Source organism: Haliotis cracherodii, unplaced genomic scaffold (assembly GCF_022045235.1).
Source record: "Haliotis cracherodii isolate W230 unplaced genomic scaffold, xgHalCrac1.p SCAF_4, whole genome shotgun sequence".
Lineage (NCBI taxonomy): Eukaryota > Metazoa > Mollusca > Gastropoda > Lepetellida > Haliotidae > Haliotis > Haliotis cracherodii.
Window position 1 is genome coordinate 33,663,701 of NW_027266297.1, and position 12,558 is coordinate 33,676,258.

The 12,558-nt window shown below is 38.4% G+C and overlaps 2 protein-coding genes across 3 annotated transcripts; one reads left to right on the forward strand and one right to left on the reverse strand.

Moving 5' to 3' along the window:
* The first annotated feature begins 910 nt into the window (after positions 1-910).
* LOC139480158 (uncharacterized) lies at positions 911-4,491 on the forward strand. Its single transcript, XM_071263192.1, has 2 exons — positions 911-1,048; positions 3,208-4,491. The coding sequence occupies exon 2, from the start codon at positions 3,271-3,273 to the stop codon at positions 4,012-4,014; it is 744 nt and encodes a 247-aa protein (XP_071119293.1). The 5' UTR covers positions 911-1,048; positions 3,208-3,270; the 3' UTR covers positions 4,015-4,491.
* Positions 4,492-4,771: 280 nt separating this feature from the next.
* Positions 4,772-11,386, reverse strand: LOC139478569 (myosin regulatory light chain 12B-like). Of its 2 annotated transcripts, none has more exons than XM_071261105.1 (5): positions 11,308-11,386; positions 10,241-10,464; positions 7,574-7,735; positions 6,983-7,050; positions 4,772-6,200 (listed from the first exon to the last, which is right to left on the reverse strand). In XM_071261105.1, the coding sequence occupies exons 2-5, from the start codon at positions 10,422-10,424 to the stop codon at positions 6,099-6,101; spliced, it is 516 nt and encodes a 171-aa protein (XP_071117206.1). In that variant the 5' UTR covers positions 10,425-10,464; positions 11,308-11,386; the 3' UTR covers positions 4,772-6,098. The 2 variants fall into 2 exon arrangements, with proteins under 2 accessions (XP_071117206.1, XP_071117207.1); XM_071261106.1 differs by lacking the exon at positions 11,308-11,386 and adding an exon at positions 10,795-10,979.
* Between the last annotated feature and the right edge of the window lie 1,172 nt (positions 11,387-12,558).

The following is a 12,558-nucleotide window of genomic DNA, read 5'->3' on the forward strand; positions in this document are numbered from 1 at the left end:
CTAAGGCGGTGGGTAGTGGATACCATCAGACTAAGGCGGTGGGTAGTGAATACCATCAGACTAAGGTGGAGGGTAGTGGATGCCATCAGACTAAGGTGGCGGGTAGTGGATACCATCAGACTAAGGTGGCGGGTAGTGGATGCCATCAGACTAAGGCGGCGGGTAGTGGATGCCATCAGTCTAAGGCGGCGAGGTGTGGATACCACTTATGGTATCCAGCGGACAATAAGCCACCTCGATAAATACCCATACCAAAATAGAAAGCCTTACATAGGTATCCACTGATCCATCCCACATATGACGTCATAAATCGCAATAACATTCCATAACCCCTCTCCAAAGTTCAACCCAAACCCTCCCCGTATGACATGGTGCACGTCAGGTCGTCATTATGCCAGATGTTATATAACGGGTACACGTTATACCAGCTGTTATACAACGGGAGCTCGTACACGATGTATTAACACACACGATACATCACAACGCCTCGAGGGATTGGCCAGATGACCGGTGTATTGTAACCAACATAATCCCCAGTCACCACACTGTATATGCATGAGCGAGACCTCAACCCAGGTCCATGCAAGACGGGTACAATGTAAATATTGTTCTCAGTATCCCCTATCGGGCTATACCCAATCGAGGACGACCGAACCTCGATATAACGCCAAATTATGACATATCTGCTCATTTAATATTGATCTAAAATTATAGCCATCTAGTTTATGTAATTTGTACAAATATATTGGACGCCTGAATTCTTTTATTTAGCTTACGAAATTTGTTATTCAAAGGTTGCCTTATTTCGGGATTACCGTTACGTGATAGGACTCTACCCAAATTAGACGAGTGGTTCACTCCAACTAAAATATCGATTGATAGATTAAGAATATCTGATTGGGTCGACTTCGTTGCTCAAAACAAGATGTATGTCACGGAATGGCTATAGGCAGAACAGAAGTAAAAAATGAACACAGTTAATTTCTTTCTCATGACAACATTGAAAGGGACAATGCGAGTATAGACTATTACACCTGCCTCACAACAGGTAAGCACTGTTTGATAATCTTCCGGCTTTTATGTTAAACGTTTACAGTCGCTCGTAGATGTCAAATGTGTGTCTTGGGCATACAAAAGTCTCAGAGGCGCATTTATGTGTTTGTATTATGTCAGTATGAATACATGTGGTAGGTGTGCGAAGAAGGTATTTATGTCTTACAAATTCTTCGACGCAGGTCGACGTCAACTGTCATAGCTACAAACAAACAGAGGGGCCCTTTTGGGGTTGTACACACTGATGGTATTTTTCTTGGCCCTTTGACTCGTTGACGCTCAGAAATGTGAAGGTCGTGCACAAGAGCGATTCGTTATACATGTCCTAAACGAGAGGTTCTTATAATACATAATGTAAACCATGTATAAACAACGTGTGATCTGGATAACGAGCGTATAGTTTGTAGTTCTTTACTCCAATAACACATGTCAACATATATGTATGTGGTTATATACATGGAAACGTTTAGACGTTTAACTATCTAAACATTACTAGTTTTTATCTTCTAAACACTTCTTTGCCCAATGTGGAAAAATAATATGAATAATCATCTGATGATTTACACAAAATATAACCCCTACAAGGCCCCACAGGGTGTCAAACCTGGGGTGCACTGACGATGTCCGGTATTTGAACTGGATGCGCTCCGGTTGATAATTGTGAAAGGAAGTTACGGATGTTAACTACACGTTGAGCTTGACTGTCACAAATGCGACAGAAGAGATTAATTCAGCGTGTGCAGTTATTATTACGAATAGAAATGGGACGCACACGCGGAGACTCATTATGTCGGAATGCGATGTATTATTACGAGGGGAAGCGTTGGCAAGAATGCTACACGGTTTATAGACACGATAGAGTCGTTACACAACAAAACTGGTTCTGCCCACACAACATACACATGTATCATTATCAAGTTTCATCTTCAATTAGGAAATTGATTTTTCATATTGATAAAATAGAGTGGAGGTTTTCAATTCACTAAATAAGGTTTACTATTGATTGTACGTATATCCCTTTAGCCATTAAATCATTGCACCGATTAATCGATCTTAGTGCTGCGAGTACTGTTGACTCTATTTTAAAGTATGGGAGTTACGATAATGATTTGGTCTGCTATAGCCACGGTTTCATGTCAATTATTTTAAGAAAACGTACAACGTTATGGATAACATTTGTTTTGTTTGTTGTTTAACGCCGCACTCAGCAATATTCCAGCTATGCGACGGCGGTCTGTAAATAATCGAGTCTGGACTAGACAATCCAGTGATTAATATCATGAGCATCGATCCACGCAATTTGGATCGATGACATGCATCAACCAAGTCAGCGAGCCGATCCTGACCACCCGATCCCGTTAGTCGCCTCTAACGACAGGCATAGTCGCCTGTTTTGGCAAGCATGGGTTGCTGAAGACCTATTCTACCCCGGATCTTCACGGGTCGGCTCGGTATCAGTGCATTGTTCCAAGTGGGGTATTCGTCATAAAACAGCAGCACCTACGGCAAAACAAAAGACTGATATCCACTTCTTGAAGTGTATGTGTTAGGTCTGGTCTGTCTGTCATGATAAGTCACTGGAACAATCTTATTTGAGTTTTAAAAAGAACGTTTTTGTGCGTTTGAATAAGCGCGATCCTTTGTTTTTACAATGAGCATTACATAACAACAACTTACGAAAGTCGTGTAACAATTCATCTGTTAACCTAGCTCTCCCTCGGGAAATAAAAGAATTCTGACACTCGTTTCGCAAGTTCAGTATGACACACATGCTCGTATAAAAAATCTCTGATCGCTACTGACAATGCTCGAAGCCATAGACCCACGTGATGTAAAATAATAATACTGTGACGTCACAATAGATTGGCCGTGACAAGACAGGATTATTTCGTGACTCTTCACTTACATAATCAGTAGTGAACCAAATCAGGCACATGCCGCCACTGCCAAAGGTATGTATATAATTGACAAGGTTTCACCGAATGCACTATGGTTAAAACGAGTTTGCGTAAGGAACAAAAGTCTGGCAAGCGGTTAAAACATGCAAGTTCTACATGAAAAGTACTTCTTCGAAATTCTATGAACTACTTTGTTATGAAGGAGTGGAGTAAAGCCACTCACAAACTCAATTACAAACTTTTGTTCATATTTCAGACAATGGACATTCCGACAGATTACAGCTGAACCAACGACAGCTTTTCTGTTACGAGAACAAGAATGGGGGACGCAAAGACCCGTTATGAAATGTCCCGAGCCTTAATGAATCATCTTGCACCCATTAGGGAGGAGTCTTTTCTCTCATCCTCCTCGGGAGCATCCCCCAGAAATGTACAGCGAGTCCGTGTCAACAACCGGCCAATTCTTATCCAGACTCTACCACCAGACCCAAGAAGATCCCCTACACAAAAACCGAGATCCGAACCGCAGTCCCGGAAGCCTGTGAGTCAGCCCGACACGTCAGTGGATCAAGTGGTGGCCGACTATCTCCATTACGCAAAATACAGCGCCGCTGTTCCCGTGAAAACAGAATCATGGGACAGCAACGAAACTTTGTATTGTTCTTGCTGCAGTGATCGTAACAGTGAAAATATACGACGCAAACGCGGCCTGCCTCCAGAAAAGCCTGTCCATTCGCCTGCACGAAAGACTGAACAGCATTCTCCCCCTGAAGCAGACCATGGAGAAAGGTCAAGGTCGTTACGTCCGACTATTCCTCCAAATCAAAGCTGGATGAGTTACCAACCCCTGCCATATGCTCAAACATATCTCAATCCCGAATTCAACCGACCTGCTCTAGTTCAGGAGTATCTTCAGAGCAGCCAGGGAGATGCCGAGAGAGCCAAAGTAAGGGCTCAGATTATGGAATCCAACACAAAGTTTGATCAAGCTATGAAAAAGCTGCGTTTCACAACACAGAAACTTGATCCTGACTTTGATGAGACCAAATTTTCATTTTCATGATCAGCATGATCTCAAAAACACTATCATTCATAGATTGTATATAAATCATAAAGTAAGTTCTTGCCTAAGAAAATAATTTTTATGATAAATTTGATTTATGGGCAATTCTATATGTTTGTATTTTCGAAGAAGCATGTTTTAATAGGTTTGATTAATTGTCGAAATGACAAACTTCAAGGGCTCCTCAGAACCACTTTTTTAATATCATTTCCTTATAACAATGTTGCTTACTAATCCTTGGAATAAAAGTTTGGTTCACTATAGCCAGTATCCATATACAATTTGATAATGTTCAGTGTGGAGGGAGTTGGGTTTAATGCTGTTTTGAACAGTATTCCAGATATACCTATGTTTCATCTTGATGTAGGAGGAAAGCCCAAAATATGTTCAGACATGAAACATTCCCAATTTTTCACAAATTATCTACAAATGTGTAGTGTGTACACTTTGCATATGTCCTTATAGGTATACATGATGATCCGCTGTGATGTTGTCCTGGACATTTTATTTTGCCTTCTTATCTGTGATATTTTGTGACATTAAAATATAATTAAACCTTAATGAAGATGGTTGTGTTTCCATTCCCAAAACCAAGATCTTCAGAGAGACAGCATTCTGACATTAGGACCCAGATTGCATCCCCTCCCTTCAAGTCTAAGTATGCCAGACTGACAAGCACTGCAACTGCAACGTGCTAAATGATGTCCCATCATCATCTACGTTGAACTTAGATAAGACAAACATGGAAGCATTTTGTTAAGCAAACTTTTATTCAGTAAATATAAAATGGTAATATATGGAATACCATATGATGTGCAACAATTTTTTGTTCAGAAAAAATGCATCTTGTATTCAAAGCAGTTGGTCCCTCAAAGGGTTGTACTTAAAACAAATCACAGAGCATATGCACATGATCCCGAAAACCAGTCAACAAATTGATTCAACATCAGAAAATGAAGCACTTACGGGTAATTATTACCTCAGTGTGGAAAAATTACTTCAACATGGAATGTTTGCATTAAAAACTTGACAATTTCAATTTCAACAAAAGAAACTTGAAAGATGAAGGGAATCAAATCAGGCTGAGGCACCATTCATAATTATGAATCAAATGACACGAGGAAATAGAGAATAGAGAGACCAGAATAACACTGCATAGCTTTCACTACTTCAGGCAATGATAGTTGAAATTCTGTAAAGAATATGCATTGACATCAAGCAGGCGTGTTTTCTAAACTTTGAAATGAATTATATGAAGTTCACATTATTAAGTAAGAAAAAGTCATCCTGTTCCAGAACTGCGTAGTACTTGTTAATATGAGTATCAGAGCCCAATAGTGTTGGTAATCTTAACCTCTAGTGATATGACTTCATGATAGGTACAAACAAAGATCAGCAAGACACAGAGAAAGAGAGAGATGTACCAACAAGCAGGAGTGATTCAGAAAAAATAAAGGTATCACCATATCCGGTACAGTTACCACGACATCATCATACCCATCTAACCATGTCACCCTCAGTCACAACGTGGTATTGTCGGACTATTCTGTTCTCTAGTTACAGGGCTGGGTAGGATGACAGGCAGTCTTGAACAACTGGTACACAACAGATCTTCATGACAGATGAAGCATAGAATGAGACATGACGGAACAGAGTGAAAATGAACTAACTGGGATTAGAACGAACACAAATATATGTTTCTCTGAAGTAGCAGAGAATAAAGGCTACATGTGAAATAGTCATGTGAGAACTGATTCAGTTGTAGCAACACAAGCTACATCAAACCCAATATCTCTGCTTCATCAGGGGTCAGGAGTAAAGATAAAGACTACAATAGTTTTGATTGACAAAGGCAAAGTGAAAGCCTCATACATTCTATCTACGTATACAATCATAAGATAGACAAATAATCATAATATGGGGATTATGAAGTCCAGTATCTTCCTTTATGAGCTAAGGACAAAGAAGGTACACCTGTGCTTTCTATCAGTCCACTGAGGACAAGCCTAAAGTATTGTCAATGCCCCTCTTGTTTTCCGAGTGTTTTAAAAGGTGTTGTTCCAAAGGTAAATAGCACCAGAAGTTCATTCATCGTTTTCCTTTTTCCCGTATTTCAAAATCCGTGTGAACTCTATGTAGTCAAAGTTACCCCTCTTGATGGGTGCATCCCGAAACATTTCATCAACCTGGAACAAAACAGGCATTAATTAGAGCATATTATGCATAATTATACAACCCAGCCAGCCTACAATGACACCATTAATATGCTTTTACAACTTCATCATTTTATGACAATATTATTCAGTCATAACTTTATTGCAAAAGTTGACAATGCGTTTTCCTTTGGAAGTTTTCATCAGTTTTTGCCAATCTTGCAGAATAAAGAGTACTAAAGCAGCACTGCATCTTCAATAATAGGTTTTACGTTGCATTCAAGATTATTGCACTTATACAGCAACATGCATTTACATGTGTCTTGTGTGGCTGCTTGTACTAGTCCGGACTAATGCTGATTTTATAGCGCTAGCCCAATGAGAGACCATGTCACAGTTTAACATGGATACCTCACTAATCCACAGTATATGGACTCCAAGCCAACCTGTCCTGTTTTTATGTCCTTAATACTTACAGCCAGGCAGTGTAACAGCAAGTACCATCTTTTAAAGTCTTTTAATCACCTTCCCCAAAGAAGGGGTTTCTTCAGTAATGAGTCTACATCCCTAGCAAAAATGAAATAGATTCCAAGAAGCAGTCTTACAAGTAGATAACATTGCTTACATTGTCGCCAGCACTTTTTGTTAGCACCAATCCCTTTTGAACTTGATGTTTAGTTTGCCACAGGCACAGGATCCTATGAATCTATTCTGCTGTGGAATCCTATCTAACAGTCGTATTGTATCTAATCTGGAGAGACTTTAAGCGACTATCATGCAAGCATGTTCATGAAGGATCTGCCACTCATACTTACATCTTCATCATTAAACCTATCCCCCATGGTGGTCAACAGCTCCCTTAACCTCTCCTCCGGAATGAGACCTGCAACAGACAAGATGAGTGAGTGAGTGAGTGAGTATGGTTTTATGCCGTTTTTAGGAATATTCCAGCAATATCACGGCGGGGATACCAGAAATGGGGTTCACACATTGTACCCATGTCAGGAATCGAACCTGGGCCTTTCGGCAGCAAACGCTTTCACCACAAGGCTACCCGACCAACCCTAGACAAGATCAAGTAATGGTGTTGTGACAGTAACATTTAAAGATGCAACAGTTTCAATGATATTCAAAGTAAAAAAAATGGACCTATTTGTGATGTTTGTTTGTTGTTTAACTCTGCACTCAGCAATGCTCCAGCTATATGACGGCAGTCGGTAAGTAATTATGTCTGGACTGGACAATTCAGGGATTGACATCATGAGTTGTGATACGGAAGATGATAAGTAAAAGTTAACACGCTGTTTGCCCCGACACAACTGTAAATCCACCTGATCATCAAAACCCAGAAAGAGCATATACATAAATGATTGTTACTGGTCAGCATGAAACATAACATTAAATACCTGTGCTGTCCTCGTCGAAACAAGCAAATGCATTTTTTATGACATCTTCAGGGTCTGTTCCATTCAGTTTCTCTCCAAACATTGTGAGAAACATTGTGAAGTTAATCGGTCCAGGAGCAGCATTCATCATTTCATCAAGGTAAGCTTCTGTTGGACTTTTACCTGAAACAAACATAAAAAGAAAATATGAGTATCTCTCCATATTGAAATTTCAACCGTCATTATATGCAGATTTAATGTCTTGGCCCAACATGAGTGAGTTAAGATTTAATGGAAATATTTTAGCCATATCATCATTATTGTGACGTGGCCCAACATGAGTGAGTTAAGATTTAACGGCAATATTTTAGCCATATCATCATTATCGTGACATGGCCCAACATGAGTGAGTTTAGATTTAACGGCAACATTTTAGCCATATCGTCATTATCGTGACATGGGCCAACATGAGTGAGTTAAGATTTAACGGCAATATTTTAGCCATATCGTCATTATCGTGACGTGGGCCAACATGAGCGAGTTAAGATTTAACAGCAATATTTTAGCCATATTGTCATTATCGTGATGTGGCCCAACTTGAATCGTAGTAAATACACATCACAAGATGCAAGCATTACAGAGAATGACATTCAAATGCATTTTTCAGAATCATCCATTTCATGAACTTTCTAAGATACAGTACCCGAGTACCTGATTGGTACAAATGTATTTTACATCACCAGGAAGACAGTTTGCAGATACATGAAAGCTCTTAACAATTTATAGCATAAAATATGTCATAAAAACAGTATGATATCTTTGTTTGTTGATGTATGTCAGAGCAAAAGCTTTTGGTTATTTGGTTATTTGACCTAGGTGGGTTGATTCGGAATCCACAAGCTTCAGAGGGTATTAAATTTTTTTTACCCAACTGTTTCTGGACATGAGGGTATCTAACTTAAAACCTGTTTCGTAAAATTCCCTGTAAATCATTTAAACTATGGGAACAGCAGTACACCTGTCTGCTTGCAGTTCCCTCTCCGGGAAGCCATTTTTTCTTTGCAAATCCTAGCACTGTAAGAAATGTGTTATTGTTTTAATTACCAATCAGCGACTAATTAAGATACAACATGTACATTGACTAAGCACAATGTGCTTATCTATCAGTATGTCACAGAATTTTTTCTGAAAATAACTGTTTGTGAATTTGGCTGATACACAATCAATTTATCATATTATCTAACAGTTGTAATATGCACAATCTTTTTATCTAATAGTTGTAATATACACATTAATATTATTTCAAAAGTGTATTTATAGTTTTGTTGCGTATTTGATACACTAGGATTTGATTTGTCTGCCTTTTTCATTTGTTTTAATGCATATTTTACGCAAATACACAGCTCATCTCCAGCTCTGTATATATTTGGTTTTACTGCAACCTATGTTATTGTTAAAATGTACCGTTATATACAAGTCTCTGCTGTCTGATTACTCCCTTAGTAAAAAGTGGACTGAACCAGTTTGGCAAAGATAAGGACAGGACAATTGCCTTAGTGTTGAAATGATGTGCGGCCAACCATGAAAGGCCCAGATTAATTCCATTGTATACCTGTCCACCAAGATATATCATTTCTCAGCAGGCCCAGTGAGTAATGCATTTTAATTAATTATCCTTGTATCGCAATAGAAACAATTAAGACATAAATCTTAAAACGTGACGTGACATACACATGACACAGAAGCAAACTAAATCAGATAATGTTTGTTTGTTGTTTAATGCCTCACTCAGCAATATTCCAGCTATATGACGGCGAAAAATCAGATAATGAAATAGGTGAAATATTTAGGCTGCAAAATGGGTGATCAGCCATTATTCATAGTGATTCTCTGAAGAACTACTTGTATTAGTATTCAAAACAGTCCAAAGAAGCCGTATGTTGTCTGTAGCCCCCAACTCAACATAATGATTTCTTGGTAGGAGAGCCGGGTGTACAAAATAACCTTTGAACCTACAAGCCAAAACTTGGCGACACATCATTTTCTACAGATTTTGATGCCATGATTAGACTTTTACAAGCTGAGATTACTATTATGATCAGAATTTTACTAGAATTGGGTTTCGGACTAGTGGCAAGAAAGATTATTGTTGGGATATATAAGCACTGGTTACACATTTTGTTACGGTACAGTAAATCAGTGATCAGGGTTAGAACTTAACACTAGCCCCGCACCAGTACACATTCCTGTGGGTAGAGTGTGGGCTAGTACAAACTTCCCAATTGTCCCATTGTTTTAATATTACAAGGGCAATTGATCTTTACATGGGCTAGTAAAGCTGTTGTGCTCATTTTAACTCTGTGCATCAATCACATAGGCTTATAATAGTCAGAAACAGCCATACCTAATGAATATTTGTGTTCTTGCACTAATTTCCACAACAAAGAATACACCAAACATTAGCATTTTTTAAAAAGACAGACATAATGAACAGATTTTTTTAAATTCATCAAGCTGCTGATTGCAAAGGCTTCTCAAAATAAAGGTGGCTATTTTATCAAATTTAACCATAAAGAAATATTCACCATTTTTCAGAAAACCACTACATTCATATTTTTACCTTAAATACTGATTTGACTTCCAACATATCCAAACAGAAAATAATTATATAAATAAATCATTATTTACCCATTGATGCAAGCATATCGTGTAAATCTTCCTTGTCAATAAAACCATCTCGGTTTTGGTCGATCATATTAAAAGCTTCTTTGAACTCCTGGATCTGGGCTTGGTCAAACATAGCAAAGACATTGGAAGTGGCGCGCTGGGCCCTCTTCTTGGTGGTCTTGGCCTTGGTCTTTCTGCTCGACATTTTGGGTGATTAGCTGACACACGACTACGAAATGAAATATCTGTAAGAAAAAAAAAAAAATTTATATTCCTATCATTTATCTGTTCTTTACAGATTCTGCTTTCTGTAAACAAGAAACACAAGACTTTAAATCTTAAGTTTCTCATTAATAAGACAGGAAAGATATCAACTGTAGATTAAGTTCATAAACTACTTTCAATGAATGACAGTTGACATAATTCTTACTTGCAGGACATACAGGTATTACAAGTACTTCAAAATTTGGGGGATTATCACTTTCCGTTTCATATATATTTACATATATTTTGAGAATTTTAGTCAACAACATGGTATAAACATGAGATGTATAAAGGAAGAGAATTGTTTCTACCTGTGCAGCAGTTAAACCCAACGAATAATGACGTTTTCTAGAATCAATCAACTGATTTGTATGGCAGTTTAGCCAAAGGCAAAACCAATGTCAACCAATTCACACGAAGCTAGTCGTCAAACCTGACGGACCACCTGCTTTAGGCGAAGATTGCAGGTGTCAGGTTCACTACAACCAGGAAGACAGCATAGGATTGCACATCAATTGTTCCTTAGCAAAACAGAAAATATTCTTGGAGTGTCTCCCTTATTTGGTGTAAAGTAGCGATGCTTTAAGGAACGTCACATCCGAGTGATTCATATCTCGTTTTCAATGAATGACAAATATCCAGACGGAAGCTAAATTAGGTCAAAAATTCAGTCCATTTCCACGACGATAACTATGAAATATATACAATAATGAAAGCCAAGACTGCTTAAATACCAACCTAATTCAATTACTCAGCTTAAAAGAAAGATTTGCAATGTGGACGAAAGGAAATAAAGAGTAATATTAGGTTAAAGTCGCACCCACCTGCAACTAGCCGAAACTGTTGGTCGTTGAACGGAAATCTAACTGCACATGCGCGGCGTGATGTCCTACAGAAAGCCTTCATTCGAAATGCGGTAATAACATTCCTGTATGGGATAGGTAGGATGACGTCATGACTTTTGCGCTTCGCATGTTTCATATGAAGTGTTCAGTTATAGGCCTTCCTACAAAACGAAATTTATATTCACCACCGTTGATATATCTAGAATATTAGTTGAAGTGACATTCATCTATTTTATTTAACCAATATGTAATTTATTTATTTATTTATTTATTTATTTGTTTGTTTGTGAGTTTAAGATAAATATTACAGTACACATATCACATTAACACGTTATTTATTTGCTGGATATTGTTAAGATAAATTCATTTCCGTGTTTTCATCTTCATCGCAGCAGGAAGCTATGAGCATTATAGAAAATAGAAGCGTTCGTACAATAACCTATTTGCTGAAAATATTTGGGGCGCATTGACCCATTCGCCATTGAGGCACAATGACACAACCATTGAGCCTGGCCGACCGATCCCCATTTAAGGCGGCTCTAATTACAAGCATGAGGTACTGGCATGGCATAATTTTGGACAGGAATCTCGACAGATTTATGATTTGATGGAATCTGGCCCTTTTTCTACCGACGCTGGACTAAGAGTATCTAAGAACCAAAGAAGCTAGATAGTCGCTGACATTACGAATATTTCGTTTATTGTAGTCCGCTGCCAAATCTGCTGTAACCCGTGCAAATGCTACTCCATTTTGCTACATCTCCCCAAGGACACACAATTTTTATGTCAACATACTAGCTGATTTCCCCCGCAACACCCTCAAAAATCTTGTTACACAAACTTCAAAGTCAGATCTCCCCCAGGACACCAATGAAACATGTACGATTGTGAGCGTTTGTGTGTTGTTGTTTTTTGTCAAAGAGTCTTTGAATTATACTATATTTAAAGATGTTCTAGTATTTAATGAATCCCTTTTTAAACTCTCTCACTCACTCATAGCCGTCTGTGCCATTCATCGGGGTGTGGCAACGCCCAAATGCTCCCAGTCGCTGTTATCATCTAGAACTAAACTGCTTCCACTGTTGTTGCCTACCATGAGCTTAGCGCTTTTAATCGATGAATATCACTACAGTAAAATAACATAAAAATAACATCACTAATCTCTCTGCCGCTAAAGCTGGTTAGCAACCCATGACACTGAGTCATTACTGTTTAAAAATTTAAAAGGTT